Raw genomic sequence first — 16,464 nt, forward strand, 5'->3', positions numbered from 1 at the left:
TATTATTTTATATATTAAGTAATTCTGGGTAGAAGACTTTGTAATCTGATCAGTGGTTTGATTTCAAAACACAAGGAAAGATGTATTTTATTATTGCAATATCAGAGTAAAACCAACCATTTATAGGAGAAACTCCACAAGAATATATAACTGTTGACTTTAGTGTTAAAAAGCTGATTAATACTTGAACAAATACAACCCAAATCAGTACATATTAGCAGTTTAATAACAAAATTAATACAAAATATGCTAAATGTTCAAAACACGGATCCACATAACATAAGGCCAAGTGTTAATGAAAACATCCAAAATCCATCAGCAGCATATTGTGGAATAAACAACACATCCGTTGAGTGGAAAATTACAAAAATGTTCACAGTTGTTCATATGTTGCTGAGCATCTCAGTAGGCCTTGCATCCTGTAACAACAAAGCAATAAAACAATGACATTGATAATAAAGGGGATTTTAAAATGTTGGTAAATATAGTAATTGCTATGCTGTTTATATTATATAAGCTGCTCTCACGCTTCGGTTCTGAAGGTTTCATGGGATATCCTGTCTTCATTTGCACCGTCAGGACATTCATTAATGTCTTTAATGCCCAGTGTCATCAGAGCTGTGGAGGAAACATCTCTGAGTATTTATTTCAATTCATGTTGTCATGTTGCATTTTTCTTAAAGAAATTGAAATATACACATAAATAGGCAACGGAGTGTTAAAAACAGTACTTATTGGTTCTAATAAAGAAAGAATGATTGAAGACCTATAAGTGAAATGCATTGAATTGGTTTTCTCGGCTTACCGGCTTAGACTAATACAGCCAATGTAAATAACATGAGTTCACATTCAAAGTGTGTGCATTGTCAATATCTGTGCAGAAAATATACCTCCTAGTGTCCCCTTCCTGTGCTTACCCTGTTTGTATTGGGCAAAAGTAATGTGTTTCTGATTCGTGGGGTCCAGGATGCCAAACACTGCGTCGAGGTTGGCGTTGTTGAACAGATTTGGTCCTTTCATTCCGGTCTGCTGAGAAATCTTCAGCTGCTCCAGCTGCTCGATCAGAAACTCTCTGGGCTTGTCTGAGGAAAAAATTCAATCACAAAGAATATGTTTTGTAGTTAATATGGAAAGTAAATTGCTTTTCTCATTGTAAAGCTACATTTTAGTGAAAGTTTGCAACAATCAAAAATACTAATAGTCAGAGTAATGTATCGGCAATGCAATCCTATATTAAATTAAATACAATTTGTAAAAGACATCTTGTGTAATTGTGTCCTTTTACAAATCACCCTTAGATAATGTGCTATGTTTATTGGTTATTATGTGTTTTTAATTCGGTGTATTAACCCTATATTTATTATTGGTATCGACAAACAGACAAGCCAGAAAGAGAAATTATAATCATGCACAGATATGGTTAATACGCTAAAATGAGTGACTTAAAAGTGAACCAAAAACTAGCATGTATTTAAAATCAAGTTAGCTAGCTAGCTTTGCCAACACATAGCGTTTTTAAGCACAGGGTGTAAATGTTTTGTTCTCTATAAGCTCTAACCGGGTCTGTGGAAGAAGAGCATGCAGCTCAGGTTGTCCAACAGCTCGATAATATTGTGTTTTTTTAGATATTCAGCCGCGTCTTCCTCTCCCTGCGTCGCCATCTTTCCCACTTTTGTTTTGACCTGTTGCTATGATACGCCAACGTAATGGTTGAGGGACGCGCGCACGCATTTCTTTTTACCTTTTTTGTGAACTAACTATCTTTAATGAATTTAAACTCTTACGAAGTTTCTCCTGTCGTTGAAATGGGACACGATTAAACAAGTTATATATTCATTAATAAAGTGGAAAGTTTGCTCGATTCCTGACCAATGTTTTCTATGAATTCGGTATTTTTAAATTACAAGGTCGTATTAAATGTAAGGGACATTATTTCCAATATTACCTTGACATAACACATTTATTTCACAGCTATCTTCAGTGTATTTTTTGTTATCAAGTTGCCTGTATCACTCCAGGACATTGGGGCAAAAAAAGACAACATTTAATATAGACTGTAAATTTGATTTCTAACAAAAGTTTTACAGAGTATATTTGCAATCTTTCCTGACGCCGGTTATAATTGCAGTTAAAAAAACAAACATGAATTTTGAATGTCCATGTTGTTTGTACTAGTGTTTTCCTTCTTAAAATGTTTTTGAACTATTTTGAGATTTGGTTGAGCAGGGTATACTTGTACTTTTTACTAGTCCTTTTATGAGAGATGTGTCTGTTGTTTGTGTTTGTTTTTAGTGTCAGGATGGATCCCTTGTCTTTTTCTCTGCAAACAAAATCTACCTACACAGGTGCAAATAAATAACCTGAAACATATTTTCATGTTTCTCAAAGGTGTCACTCATGTTTACCCCAAAGCAATGACAAAGGTTTAGAATGATATTTTTTATTACAAAAATGTTGTATATTTAGGGAAAAACCAACCAAAAGATTGACTTTTGAGAAGAACAGAATAACTTAGTTACAGTGTGTTCATGAAGCGTTCTCTTACACGTTTCATCACTTGGTTTGAAAGTACTAAGACATTCAATAATGATAAATTAAAAATAGTTGTATAAAGCAAATCCTCTTATTCCAGCGAGGATCCTTATCCCATGGAGCCAGGCACCAACAGTTTGGCATGTTATTCCCCTTTTGTTTGCTCCATTAGCACAGAAAATATCCATTTGCAGATGACCCAGACATGACTGTACTCCCAGGACAGTGGCAGTTTCAAAGATTGGAAATAATGTGCTGATTGAGCGTCCGTCACACAGAGGAAGTGTAATTCCAGATCAGTCCACTTTGTGTTGTGCTTTAAACTCCTCCATCGCAGCAGCAGCAGCTTCTTGTCTGAGTTTGTAGCCCTGCAGCTCCGTTATGAGCTCCCCGGGCTTTGGTGGGGTCTCTGGTATACTCTGAAAGATACAGATAAAACAGTAAGTAATGTTACACATACACTGAAGGAGTGGGGCTGTTTGGTTGGGTGGTGTTGTGTGTTGTCATCCCATGCAAAACTGTTTAACTATTGATAATTTGACGTCAAATTAATGTATGTTCTGCAGCTACACTAGCAACATTAGAAAGGGTGTTTTAACACATCATCACAACAGTAAAAGTCTATCTTTCGTATTGACTTTACCACAGTAGAGAAAAACAGAGAATGAATGAAAAAAACTGGACACTGTGAAACACTTTGCGTACTATATCTATTCTATTTTCATTGTTATTTTATTATGAAGTAGGTGGTATTTATTTTATCATCTTATTTAACCTGGGCCAGGTTATGTGATTTTGTGTTCCCATGACAACATGTCCAAGATGTCCATGTGCCAGGCTAACACATAATAATAATACATTTGATTTATAAAGCACCTTTCATCGCTCACAGCAATCCCAAGGTGCTACAGGAGGCATATGTGACACATGTGACAGAACTAGCTACATTTGGAACGTTTTTTTGTTGCTAAAGGTAAAATTCAAGCCATTTAAAAATTAAGATGCCACATAAAATGTCCTTTGTTACATTTAACCTGTTGTGGAAACATTTCTTGATCAAATTGATATGAAAGAAATGAGACAAACATCGCTGTGACACTGGTGTCACAGTAAAACACAGTAAACCCAAAAGTGACATATATGCACAATTAGAAATATTATTCAATTATATTGAGTTAATATGTTCTTATTCTTCAATTCAAAGAATGTTCAAACTAATTTAAACCAAAAAATCATCCTCATTAATGAAGTTATATAAGAGTTATTTTACCATTAAAGTGGACATATATGTCACATTTCAGATATTTGACACTCGGGGGGGTTCTTGTCAGAAATGTCTTCTAGGTGGTCTATTTAGTCTAAATTATGTTCCCCTTAATTTTCCCAAAAGTAGAAATGGATCCGGGTTCTTATGGGTTAAAATGTATTTTTTGTCATATCCTTGTTTTGTGTTCATTCTATGTCATGTGAGGCATTCAGAGCATATCATGTCTTCATTGTAAACTACTTTCAGCTGCATTTCTTGTATGAAAGGTGCAATACAATGACGTTTATATATTTGTAATCTCTATTAATCTTCTCTTTCTTTACCAGATCAGGCAGGTAGTACTGATGGACGAGCTGTGCTCCTGCAAACATGGACAGCATACTGGCACCAAGCATCCTCATGTACCGAGGCCAAGACACACCGGCTGGCATCTTTACAGACTTCTGGAAGAAAGAGAGGGAGATATATTAGTAAACAAGTCAAAGCAGACTAACATAGATGCTTTATTTGTTGCATGTAGTTTTTACAGTACACGTGTTTATCTATAATGTATGACAAAAAGAGGCATCTGTTTTTGTTTGCTCCCCTTTTTTTAAATTGGTGCCAAGTCAAATGTGCTGTTTTCTTGCTAAGTTATAGGTGCTGTTAAAATGTAAAATAATGCCAAAATCAGGAGCTAATCATATAAAGAGATAGTGTTATTGATCACAAATTGGATCCTGTATAGAGTCTTTAAGGGTATGCGTTACAATAAGGGATTTCTAGCAAAGTAAAAGTCACTATTTGAATAACATATACATGCATGTACAAATATCTAACAAGTACTACTTAAAATAGGATTAATAACCACCAGTACATTAAACCTAGTAACAGGGAACTGCTGTCAATGTTAGCCCTTATGTCACAGTTAGCATGCCTAGAAGTTAGAAAAACAATAAAGGGTGAGAGAGTAATGGACACAAACTTACATATAGTGACGCTAGTTAGTCCTTTTCAGTTACTTTAACTGTAATTTAAAGAAAAGACAGCACTGAAAAGCATATTTCCAACACCTTAAACCCTAATGTCTGTCATTGGGACAAGAAGGCAGGTCATGCTGTTTAGCTAACACAAAGATATGTTAAAATAATAGGGACAGTTACTCTGCACATTTTTAAGGATACCACAAAGATAGCGTTTTCTGTCGCCTGTTTGTACATTTGTAGCCAGGCTCAGCTTTTAGGTGAATTATTATGCCTTTTTAAGTTTTAAGTTTACTTGTTTTCTGTCCCACCGTTTTAAGACTGGTTTGTGATGTAGGCTACATCTTACAATAGCATTTGTGTTGAAGCTATGTGCCCTGTGTTAAAATCGTTCAATTTACATTGTTAATCCAGTTTAGAAGGGATGAGTTAAAAAAAAAGAGTGAATCATATCTGAATTATTCTTATTGAATAGATATGGTTCAGATATCAGGTTATGATGTTGACTTTGCAGAATGTTTGTGTATGTTGAACTGGTCCTATTTTCTACTGCGGAGTGATGCGCATTATAAAATACACCATCTTTGTGTCTGCCATCTTCTACGGTTTAAATGTGTGTTGGTGCATTCACAGGAACAAGTGTTGCCGCCATCTAGCGGTAGTGCAAAAGTAGTTGATCATTGAGTAAATGCAAATCTTTAGTGTTTTACCTAAATACAAAAAAGAAACAGAAACCAAGAAATCTGTACCTTCGTTTCATTTGATTTATTTTGTTAAATCAGTGAACAGAAAGGTGTTTATTTTTTATTTTTACATTACTGAATTTCCAAGTGAAAAATTGTATTGTGGGATGTGTAGCGAAACAGTGTGCTCTATAAGGACATATAACTACAGTAAAATACTAACTAAAAGATCCAGAAATACAATTTTAATATTATATTTCATTATAGCATTTAATAATTCAGTTGTTCACCTCCTGTCCGCTAGGGGGCAGCACTGCTTCTCTAACCGCCAGGATTCAAAACAAGTAGAAGGACAAGTTGGGCAGAAAAGGGAGGGCAATGTTTTTATTTAGTTTAAGAGACGTTTACAGTCAGAAAGTGACTATTTTAGTGTTTTTTCTATTTTAATTAATAAGTGTTGTTTAATGAAAGTTTCTTCCGTTATAATTAAGTAAATATAACACTTCATGCGTGTTGTAAGAACGAAGTGTTAGTTAGCCTCAGGTTAGCATGTTAGCTGCAGAGTAGCTTCAGTCACTTCATGTCTGTTAGAAGGGCTCTGGTGGATTGTGCTGTGTTGTCTCTGAAAGATGCATGTGTGTTTTATCCGAGCTGTAAAGGCTGCTTCTCGAGGATTGATGTTCAACAGGAGGACACGACGAGGTAAAAGCACAAATATACACAAAACAACACTTATTTCCTCTGTGAAGGAGAAATGCTGGGTCCAATGGATTGGATTTTTAAACATTACTGCGACTAACAACTCTAGACCGAGATCACATAGCAGAGAGGTGAAATGCAGAAGTGGAAGAAGTAGTGGAAGTCATACTTAAGTAAAATCAGTGGTAACTAAGTACATGTACTAAAGTAATGTGCTTTTTGAGAGATGTGTACTTTACTTGATTCATTTATTTACATTTCTTGCCACTTTGTACTTCTGCCCCACTACAATTCAAAGGTAAATAGTGTACTTCTACTCCACTACATTTATTTAATATATGTAGTTACTTTGCTGACATCTACTGTATCTAAGTTAGCTCAAAGGCAAAACACATTCATGTATTTCTACAATGCTCAGTTAACTTGTTATTACCCATCTATAAATCTCTCTCACATTGAGTGTCTCCTCTTCTGTCCGCTCCTCAGATGCAGATGCTCTAAGTGTGGTTGCAGCTGTCTGAGGGAGCAGGTGGAGTACAGATACCGTCTCTCTCTGAGAGTCGTCCGGGACACCTTTATATTTGGAATAACAGTATTTGGAGGCTGCTTGAACCAATTCTTTGGTATTCATGCAAGTGGTTTACAGAGGTGAGAACGGACAAAATATCTGTCAAGCAACTCCACACTTCAGCAATATAAACTTCCATCAGTGTTGTATACTTACATACTAAGTATGGCGGTTATATTCCCAATGAATAGAGTGATGGGTTGCGGTCGGATAATCCAAAAATGAGCTCCTAAATTCTAACCCTATCGTCTATTCCTTGACCTCTGAGTGAAACGTCACGGGGTTAAGGGATAGTGGATAGGAGAATTCAAAAGGACTTAGTAGAAGAGACTGCGGTACTTTAGAGAATCCGAATGCACTTTCACTATCCGACGTGTTTATGATGCGCCAGCGGACGTCATGAATGTGCGTCTGCTGCTGTGGGGAAACTATGGAAACTACAGTTTTCTATACAGCGGACTACAACATGGATGTTTAATAAGAACGAGGGACTCATCTAGAGACTCTGCACCGTGCTCTGATGCTGTTGTTTTATGCTTTATGAACGTGGACAATAGAGTAACATATTCTTCATGACCAAAGCTGGAATTGAAATAAAAAAGGAAAGTGAAACTTATGCTCGTCACCCTCTCCCTCCGCTCCACATTAATACAAATGATCCCAATACGTATGATTGTATGAAAAGATCCTAAAATAAATACAAATGTATTTATTAATTATAACCGTTAGTCCTTAACACCTATCACTGTGTACATCACCATTCAAACATCTCCTCCTCTTATTACTTCTCAGATACTATCTTATAAGCATTATTTTTTGCGCTAATCTTAGTTGGTACGACATTAGTGAACGTTTTTCTGTCAGGTGTGATGTAACATTACATTACATTGTTTTATAACGGCTCTAAAACAGTGTTGGGAGGAACCCTGTGTTCCAGAGGATTCATGTGACCAGGGTTAAGTTACTTTTCACTAAACTCTTTTCCGGTTCAGTGGAAAGCAGTGTGGATTTCTTTAGTTTCTGTATGATAAATGATATGTAATGTGTTGTTGTAGGTTGGTGCAGAGTTTGGATGGAGCATCAAACAGATCCACGTTTCTGGAGAAGGCTGTGCAGGACTGCTTCATTGGGAGGCATTTCATCTTTGGTATTAAGGTACAATTGCAATTAGGATTTTGAACAACATGTCCAAATTGTGTGTTTTATTGAATGTCATTTGTATGTAGTCTTCTTGATCTCAGCGGTTCCTGTTCTTGTGTCCTTCAGGAATCAGGAAGTGGGCCCTGGTTTGGAGAGCCTGCTGCGAATGGCCCCAGCAGTGACGCTCACTTTATTGCCAGTCAGATGATTCTCCCCAACGCTGCGGGCCTCTCAGGCTACTCTGTGGTCAGTTATTATCGGACCCTTCTTCAGAGAGCTGCAGAATATGAGCGGGGATCCTCTGATCCCAGCAAAGCCCCCGGACCCCAGACCCTGCTGCTGATCCCTGAACATTTTCCAAACAGCTTCAATAACACGACACTAAATGTCTCAGGTCTCTTATCCCAGTCATCTCAAAGGTAAGGACATTAAGAAGCAACTGATAACTAAAGTATCTATCTGATAATGTAGTTTGTAGTATCTGTGTTTCTGACTCTGTAACGACCAGACACTAATACCAAATAATTATAAATAAGTGAGATGGATTTATCTGAAATGGATAATCCAACAGCTTTTGTAAGAGTTATATTAAAAAATATGTTAAAACAGGAGTTAGCAGGGCTGTCTCATCATGGAGGGGTCAATGTGTCCGTACGTACACCATGTTTATTATTTGGAACAATCTTTATCTGTCTATACCATGGATGTATAATAAGAACTGGATACAGCGTGGGAGGCAGGGTCTCGTTCGTTCCTATGAGAGCTGCTCATTGGCGCATGAGGACAAAAAGGCCCGACTTTTGATAGAGCGAAACGTCACAGATTACCCATCATGCCTTGCTTTCAGAGCAGAAGAACCTGTGGGTGTTTCTCAATGTCGAGGACGCTTGTTTTGTAGCACATGTCTTCCGAATCAGGTCCTTCAGAAGCGAGGCAAGAATCCTTCCTATCCTCGGAAAACAAAGAATGGTGGAACAGGCTAACAGGTGTGCAGGTGTGCGTCATATGAGAGGCCCCGCCTTAAATGGAGCGGGATTTCCGCCAAAGACAGAGGCCGTTTCTCAATCTCGAGGAAACTGGCTTCCAAGCCAATATTTCAAGGATGCTACGTCATCAAGTGGCGCAGAAGGACCGTTCCAATGTACAGCATACTTGTAATTCCACCGAGGCCGCGTCCTTGGTTTGGGGAAAATTTCGAGGCTGCACATGGGTAGACTTCGCGTCCTTAAAATCCCCAGAATGCTTTGCGCACGGACCAATTTCCCAAAATCTGTGGCGGAAAATGTAAGGCGAGGCCTCTCATATGACGCACACTTGCTCGCCTGTTCCACTCTTCGTTTTCCGAATGCCAGGAAGGATTCTTGCCTCACTTCTGAAGGAAGTGACTCGGAAGACATGTGCTACCAAGCAAGCGTCCTCGACATTGAGAAACACCCCCTATCTGCGCTCACAGAGCATGCGCCCCTTAAGCCCCGCCCCCGGAGCTCCCACTCTCGGCTCACTAGAATGAATTGAGAGAAAATAAATCTAGATTCGGCTTTTAGTGTATTTTACAACTTTAAGGACCGAATGATTAGAATAAGGGCTATAAAATAGTTCATACTGGGTAGTTTATTTAGTTATTTTTTAAAGTATCCGCTGATTTACAGACGTCTCTTTCCCGATGTTAGTCAATGGGAAAAAGTCTTTCTGGGCCGGGTGACGTCACGGACTGATACGGAAATTGTAGTAACGCCGTTTGGACACTACGAATATTTTCATCCGAGTCGAGCGCACTTCCTGGGGGCTTGGTCTATATCCTGTTATTTATTTATTCAAAAGTAGAGATTTTTCAGTGTCAAGTGGCGTGACTGAATAAATTGTTCACTTTTAAGACATTTCTTGACAGTTGCTATTGTTTTCATCCTAGTTCACAGAACCAAGACAGCAGCCTTTCTCCAACCCCTCCATGGCAACAATCCCTAGGACTAATTACCTCATCAGCAGAGCAGGAGGGGAGCTGCAGCACTCAGGAGGGCAGAGAGGAGAACAGCCGACACACATACAAGAACACAACACCACATCCTGCTCCGAGAGGCAGCTGGGGGAACCAGGAGGAGAGAGGTCGCGAGCGCACTCCTTCCAAAAGTCCATCATTCGCCGAATCCCCCTGTTCATCCATTGAGAAAGCTGTCGGAAACACCCCCGTCAAAGACACTTGGTTCAGTCCTCCCCCACCTGGCCTGAACAGATCAAAGACTAAGGAGATTTCTACCAGAGATCTCACCAAATCCTTCCTGTCCAGCTCCTTGGCCTGGGAGGATTTTCCTTTCTCTGAGAGTCTTACGGAGTTTTTAAATGAGGAAAGCAAAGATTGGAACATTGTTAGTGAAGCAAAGCCACATTTAAACGTGCAGAATCAGAAAGAAACAGAAAGAAACAACCTGGAAGTCCGTTCACCGATCGAGAACGTATCACATAAGTCACCTTCTGCTCGTCAAAGGAACTCACAGGCGGTTCTGGATATTACAAATACACCTGCGCCGAGTGGAGGGGATTTATCTGACCGGGTACATAAGAGTCCTGTTGGATATTCAAACCAGATTCAAGTCAGAAGCGTGTGTTCCCCTGAGTGTTATCTGAAAGACTTCAAAGCTAGTCTTCTATCTTTTGAAAATGAAGAAGAGCAGCTTGAAGAAGAATCCTACAATTGTTCGGCAGACCTGTTCGGCAGTTCTCTTTTAAGCAATATGAACACAAACCAGATTGACACACGTGCAGAAACTAAAAGCTGCCCACTGCTATCCAAACCAAACCAACAGCACCTAAGCAGTGACAAGGATACGCATTTAACACCAGACAAAGATACACTTGAAACTAAAAAGTGCAATAACAGAGACAGTTTAATTCCAAGCACCATAGAGTTTGACTTCATCCCTCCCTGTCAGTCCACCCCCATCGTAAAAGCAGCTGTGACCGGGTCATTCGCCGAACTCAGTCCTGACAGTCAAGACTCTTCTGCTGTTCACCCAAATCAGTCTGATAAGGGCAGTAACAAGAGAGCCAGTACCACCTCTCCTCTGCGTCAATCAAACAGGTCTAAGCAGCTGCCGCAGTGTGACAGAACGTCCACGAAAGAAAACGTGGAGCGGAGTACGACATCCAGCAGACAGAGCAGCAGATTCACCCCAAAAAGGAGGTTTTGGAAACCAGAAAAGCATAAAGAACATCTACTGGCTCAGCAGCAGCATCATAGTAATTGTGATGTGTCGGACAATGAAGTGATTGTTCCTCCGAGTCCCGCTGCTGAAACCCAGCTGAGTGTGAAGCTCAGGAGGAGACTGCGGACTGAGAACAGCAGCAGTGGTTTGGGGCGGCAGGGAGAAAAGGTGAACTGTAAAAGGACTCTGTTGGATCAAAACCTGACATCACAGAGAAGTTTTGAGACTGATGAGGGGAGTCTGGATCGAACTAACTGTGACTCCCTTGATGACAACGAGGCCTGTGATTGGTCTAGAGATCTGTTTTCTGACTCGGTCTGAAGGCCTTTGCAAATGGATTATAGAATGAATGTATCTTATAAATGTTTTTAAGCTGGCACACTAAAGATCTAACATATATATGAAATACTTAAGATAGGAGAGAGGCTGTTGAAGGCAGGTCAGGAGAAACCATTCCTGTCTCACCGCTTGCTTTGTGCACTTTAAAGGAGGAATTTCCCCTAAAATGATCCTTTTATATATACCTTACTCCACACTACATGCCTTCACTGTTGGCCTTGTACAATGTGCCGCCTGTGACACATTGTTGATTTGATCTGCACTAAAGACTTTCTGCTGCTGCTCTCTGTCCTTAATGATAAGTGTATGATCGTGTGAGTATGTGATCAATTAACTGCTGCTTCCACCTCTAAGAACCATTGGATAAAAATGTTCAAATTGATTGATGATGATTTTTGTATTGCATTTAACCCTTTAAAGAGACAGACAGTAATTGCTGGTTCCAAACCAAAAAGGAGAGTTTTTCTTTTGGAAGTGTACGCACAGTGGCGGACTGGCCATCGGGACATTCGGGACGAATCCTGATGGGCCGGTACCGAAGTGGGCCGGTCGGACAAATCACAGCACACATATTATATTTAATAGAGAGGCATGACATCTACATATTCAATAGGTTATAAACCGCATTTCTCCCATTTTTGTTTAAGAAATGACTGCGAAATAGTTTATTAATAGAATATTATTGTTATCATTACAGCGAGTAGTCTTAAAGATAATCTGAATCTTCAAATAAGTAATGTAGGTGAATAAAAAGTAGTAGCATAACATGGATTTAAGCAAAACTAAGGTAGCCCAAAATTGTACATAATTAAAATGATTGAGTGCATATGAAGTTAATACATCTTTATTAAATTAAAACATTTGGTAATAACATAGACGTAAATAATGTTTTTTATTTATTTATTTGTATTTCCCCCTGCAGTTCCCCTCCTGGCCGACAGGTGGCGCTGAGCGCGCCTCCCTCTGGGCTACAGGAAATGTTGAAGTTTAAATGGTCTTTGTTTTGGGAGGATTCCCAGCCCCCCGTCTCCCTATTTGAAAACTAAAGAACAAAATGTATAACAGGTATGTTAGATTCCTCCTAAATGTTTATTTTTCATTAACATAGAGGCTAGTTCCTGTTTTTCCGCAGCTGTAGGACTCCGTAATGTTGTTAGCTTCCCTGTTAGCCACAGATTCCTTCTTCCTGTGTTAGCCGTCCATCCGTCTCCTTTGTGCAGAAATGAACCGAATGTGCTACAATAACAACAATACTCTTCAAACAATCCACATGTCCAGTGTGTATTGATGCCCTTGCAGCAGAATGAATGTACATTTGTTGAAATAAGTCAACTGTTAAGATGGAAGAAAACCAGTATACATCACTGACGGTTCCTACGGATTATTTTCAGCAGTGGTGAGTTGTTGTAGAGGTGGCAGCAGGTCATGGAAAACTTCTCATGTTTCCTCATTTGCATGCATGAGATTCAGAGAAATACACTGCATGTTGATCATGCATACCTGTATACTTTACATGTGGGCTTGTAGCAAGTGACAGTGTCATCATTAAGGATAATAATGACATGTTTCTTCCTTTTCATGCATGAGATGAAGACAAATGAACTACATTTTGAACCGCACGACATCATGCATACCTTTGTACTTTATATGTTGGCTTGTAGGAAGTGACAGTTGAATTATTAAACATATTAACAACTGTGTAATACAATGTGTTAAAAAAAACCGTGACTAATACACTCAATCAATATAACCCTGAGTAATAATTCAGGTATGTATCATATCAGGTTTGGGTCAGATTACCTTGACATTTAGTCAGTTAATGAAAACAAAATACATGGCAATTGTTGTAGTGTAATTCACTGGATACAATTGTTTTATATAATCTGAAGAATTATAAATTACTTTAAAAAATAATCCGTGAAACAAATAAAAAAGTGGACACACAAACATTTAAGCTACTAAAACATGTTTTTTTTTTGTTCTCAAAAACATTATCTAAATTGCTATCATGATTTTTTTTTATATAATTGTAATAATTGCAGTCATTTGAAGACCCAAAAGTTAATCTTTGACAGTATAACTTCTCTTTAGATGTCTTCCAACCCTGGTAATAAAGACTGTAATTACACGGCCACTCGCTACCGGCTTCATAAATCACTCTGCGGCCTATTGGCAAGCATTAGATCTGAATACACTCTCCACACGTTTGACCCGTAGTTGATTTCAATCACAGTATCGATGTCTTCATTCCATTCTGGTCAGCCAAAGGGTGGTGTTCCTGTTTGTAGGTGCAATGAGAGAGGGTTATCTAAGGTTATATGGTCAAATGTAGGAGATGGAACGATATATAATTTGAAGGCGACCAGCTGACAAAATTACGAGTTTTCAATATCGGCATAATTGTGAAAATATTCCCAGATGAGTTACTTGAAATAGCATTCTAGCTCGCTATCACGCTAGAGAAGTGAGACAAAGATCTTGATAAAAAAAAATACAGAAATGATAATTTAAGAAAGAAAAGGCCTTTTCATGATTTATGACTACCGTTTTTTAAGATTGTTAGTTTTCATTTACTCAAAAGAATGTTTACTAAAAGTGATCAAAGTATAGGTAATGCATGATATTTTGTTTATGCGGATAATGGAAAGTCAGGTGATTTGATAGTGCCATATTAAGAGTTCAAAGTATATTTTGAAGATCATTTATCGCGTGTTTCGATAATAGGCCAGGATCATCTTGACATTTAGTTTTTATCTTGTGTCTTGCCTTCTCAAAATCAACCAATAAACCACATAAATCATTACATTTAGAGCTTGATTAACACACTCTACGCTGAATGAAATGCAGAGAATACAAACAAGTGGTTATCCGAGCATGATTGTTTGTAAGTATTGTGTCTTGTAAGTTTGTCTCGCCTACTTTTCCTTCCAGCACGCCATCAAACACCAGTAACACTCTGTCCCTTCTTGCTGTGTCCGGTCCTATTTTTCTCACCTCCTTCTTTCTTTAACCGTCCTTCTTCTTCCTCTCTCACGCCTCCTCTCTCTTCCAGGTACCAGTCCAGTCAGCAGCACCCTGAGGCTCAGTATGTGATGCCCTATAACAACATGGGCTTCTACACAGAGGGTCCCAGAGATGAGCCCGTCATGGCGGAGCTCTCCGTCCACCGGGATCCTCCTGTTCACCAGGAACCTTTCTACCAGAACTTCAACCCCCCGGCCCAGAATCAGTACCACGAGCTGACCTACCAGCCCAACCTCAGGGAGCAGCAGCAGCAGCAGCAGCCTGGACACATGCACCCCCCTCAGCACCAACACACAGCCCAGCAGCAGCAGCAGGAGCCCAGCGTGCAGCTCCAACCTCAGCCTGCTGCTCCACCTCAAGGTAGGGAGGGCTTTCAAAAAGGTATTCCCTAACACGCACACACACACACACATTTATGCAAAATCCACTTCTCCATGTCTCTTCTACATCAACATGTGTCCCCTCTTCTTCATGTCTCTTCTACATCAACATGTGTCCCCTCTTCTCCATGTCTCTTCTACATCAACATGTGTCCCCTCTTCTTCATGTCTCTTCTACATCAACATGTGTCCCCTCTTCTCCATATCTCTTCTACATCAACATGTGTCCCCTCTTCTTCATGTCTCTTCTACATCAACATGTGTCCCCTCTTCTTCATGTCTCTTCTACATCAACATGTGTCTCCTCTTCTTCATGTCTCTTCTACATCAACATGTGTCCCCTCTTCTCCATGTCTCTTCTAAATCAACATGTGTCCCCTCTGTGTAAAGAGACTCTGAAAGTTTCAGGAACAAAGATTCTCTCTCTTTTTGTCCTGATCCATTTCTATAAAAACCTGTCTGAAAATGAGCTGATCAGATTTTGGCCACTTTATGATGTCATAACGATTTTTTGGCTTATGTAACCATTAGCCAATCAGCAACCAAGGTACCCCCCCCCCCCCCCCCCCCCCCACCCCCCCCCTCATCTAAAGTAACAGACAGAGAATCAGCACTTTGGAAACAGGGCTGAAACAGAGGGGATTATGGGTAATGCTGCAATGATCTGTTTGGTGTTTGGAGCCAAACGCTTCAGAGACATGTTTGTATATATCTGAGACCTATAATATATTGATGAAAAACAGTATGATAGGGGACCTTTAAATGATATTGTCAAACAAAGGCAAACTGAAAGTACAAGTGATTCAAATGAACGCTCAGCTTCAAACGGCAACGATAAAAATGCAGATCATTCCAGACATGCTGGTATAGTCTTGGACTCATATCTGAATTTCAACAGCCACATTTTGGTAATGCTAACTTTGGTCTACTATCGCCTAAAAAGTACAAAAAAGACGATTATGAGATGGATTCAAGACTCTGTTGTCATGGGTGCATAGCTACAGTGTAGTTATGACAATGACAATCTTAGGTCACAGGCTCCTCCAACGGTGCAACACAATAAACAGATTAGATAAGATAAGATAGGACTTTATTTATCCCGAAGGAAATTGTTGTGCCAGAGTACAAAGAGACAATAAACATGATTATGAGCTAATGTTTCAGTCATTAACTGCAGCAGGGTCTTTACAGCCGCTGCTGCTTAATAAATGTCACACTCTGTTTCAGTGGCTACGCCGGTGAAGAAGAAGCGCGGCGGCCTCCGAAGCAGCAGACAGAAGATGGAAAGTCGACCGAGGAGGAGAACGAGATCGAGGCAGCGAAAAAAGCCAAACGGGCTCTGAACCGCTTCAACGGCATGTCAGTGGAGGAGGTGATGACCAAAACCCTGCCGGACGTCATCACCTATAACCTGGACATCTTGATAGTGAGTTATTAACTGGAGATAGGGAGATCATTCCCAATAGCAATATGTATGTATTTGTTTGTTTGTTTGAGTGATTAAGTGGTGCCAGATGTAGAAAAAAGGTTTCAGACACAAAACAACGGTACATTTTCCCTGTCTGTTGCCATGGTAACACCTTCATGTTTCTCCTCAGATTGGAATTAACCCGGGACTGCTGTCGGCGTACAAAGGACGCCATTACCCGAACCCAGGAAACCATTTCTGT

General features: G+C 39.5%; 4 protein-coding genes across 5 annotated transcripts; 2 read left to right on the forward strand and 2 right to left on the reverse strand.

The window, feature by feature from the left end:
- Positions 1 to 203: 203 nt before the first annotated feature.
- efcab10 (EF-hand calcium binding domain 10) lies at positions 204 to 1,683 on the reverse strand. Its single transcript, XM_079695060.1, has 4 exons — positions 1,559 to 1,683; positions 918 to 1,082; positions 528 to 618; positions 204 to 419 (listed from the first exon to the last, which is right to left on the reverse strand). Exons 1-4 carry the CDS (start codon positions 1,659 to 1,661, stop codon positions 374 to 376), a joined length of 405 nt encoding a protein of 134 aa, XP_079551186.1. The 5' UTR covers positions 1,662 to 1,683; the 3' UTR covers positions 204 to 373.
- A 741-nt stretch (positions 1,684 to 2,424) lies between these two features.
- On the reverse strand, positions 2,425 to 4,929 carry uqcc6 (ubiquinol-cytochrome c reductase complex assembly factor 6). Of its 2 annotated transcripts, none has more exons than XM_079695058.1 (3): positions 4,768 to 4,929; positions 4,123 to 4,239; positions 2,425 to 2,951 (listed from the first exon to the last, which is right to left on the reverse strand). In XM_079695058.1, exons 2-3 carry the CDS (start codon positions 4,228 to 4,230, stop codon positions 2,829 to 2,831), a joined length of 231 nt encoding a protein of 76 aa, XP_079551184.1. In that variant the 5' UTR covers positions 4,231 to 4,239; positions 4,768 to 4,929; the 3' UTR covers positions 2,425 to 2,828. The 2 variants fall into 2 exon arrangements, with proteins under 2 accessions (XP_079551184.1, XP_079551183.1); XM_079695057.1 differs by having other exon boundaries at positions 4,123 to 4,242; positions 4,768 to 4,926.
- Positions 4,930 to 5,771: 842 nt separating this feature from the next.
- On the forward strand, positions 5,772 to 11,772 carry ddias (DNA damage-induced apoptosis suppressor). Its single transcript, XM_079695059.1, has 5 exons — positions 5,772 to 6,146; positions 6,630 to 6,791; positions 7,767 to 7,866; positions 7,978 to 8,270; positions 9,761 to 11,772. Exons 1-5 carry the CDS (start codon positions 6,025 to 6,027, stop codon positions 11,370 to 11,372), a joined length of 2,289 nt encoding a protein of 762 aa, XP_079551185.1. The 5' UTR covers positions 5,772 to 6,024; the 3' UTR covers positions 11,373 to 11,772.
- Positions 11,773 to 11,978: 206 nt separating this feature from the next.
- On the forward strand, positions 11,979 to 16,458 carry tdg.2 (thymine DNA glycosylase, tandem duplicate 2; the record flags this gene model as incomplete). Its single annotated transcript, XM_079695061.1, is given in 5 exon segments — positions 11,979 to 12,786; positions 14,443 to 14,774; positions 16,022 to 16,048; positions 16,051 to 16,220; positions 16,393 to 16,458. Coding segments are annotated over 5 exon segments (651 nt in total), but the record flags the coding sequence as incomplete, so codon positions are not given.
- Positions 16,459 to 16,464: the final 6 nt, after the last annotated feature.

This window comes from Notothenia rossii (genome assembly GCF_949606895.1).
Source record: "Notothenia rossii genome assembly, contig: scaffold_601, whole genome shotgun sequence".
Taxonomy (NCBI): domain Eukaryota; kingdom Metazoa; phylum Chordata; class Actinopteri; order Perciformes; family Nototheniidae; genus Notothenia; species Notothenia rossii.

Excerpts from the sequence above, each read along its gene's own strand:
- efcab10 (XM_079695060.1), bottom strand. The coding sequence starts at position 1,661 with ATGGCGACGCAGGGAGAGGAAGACGCGGCTGAATATCTAAAAAAACAC. Across the intron at positions 1,083-1,558 it reads GCTCTTCTTCCACAGACCCG|ACAAGCCCAGAGAGTTTCTG; the intron begins GTTAGAGCTTAT and ends TTTTTTCCTCAG. Across the intron at positions 420-527 it reads GAAACCTTCAGAACCGAAGC|GATGCAAGGCCTACTGAGAT; the intron begins GTGAGAGCAGCT and ends TTGTTGTTACAG.
- uqcc6 (XM_079695058.1), bottom strand. The coding sequence starts at position 4,230 with ATGCCAGCCGGTGTGTCTTGGCCTCGGTACATGAGGATGCTTGGTGCC. Across the intron at positions 2,952-4,122 it reads AGTACTACCTGCCTGATCTG|AGTATACCAGAGACCCCACC; the intron begins GTAAAGAAAGAG and ends TGTATCTTTCAG.
- ddias (XM_079695059.1), top strand. The coding sequence starts at position 6,025 with ATGTCTGTTAGAAGGGCTCTGGTGGATTGTGCTGTGTTGTCTCTGAAA. Across the intron at positions 6,147-6,629 it reads CAACAGGAGGACACGACGAG|ATGCAGATGCTCTAAGTGTG; the intron begins GTAAAAGCACAA and ends TCCGCTCCTCAG. Across the intron at positions 7,867-7,977 it reads ATTTCATCTTTGGTATTAAG|GAATCAGGAAGTGGGCCCTG; the intron begins GTACAATTGCAA and ends TGTGTCCTTCAG.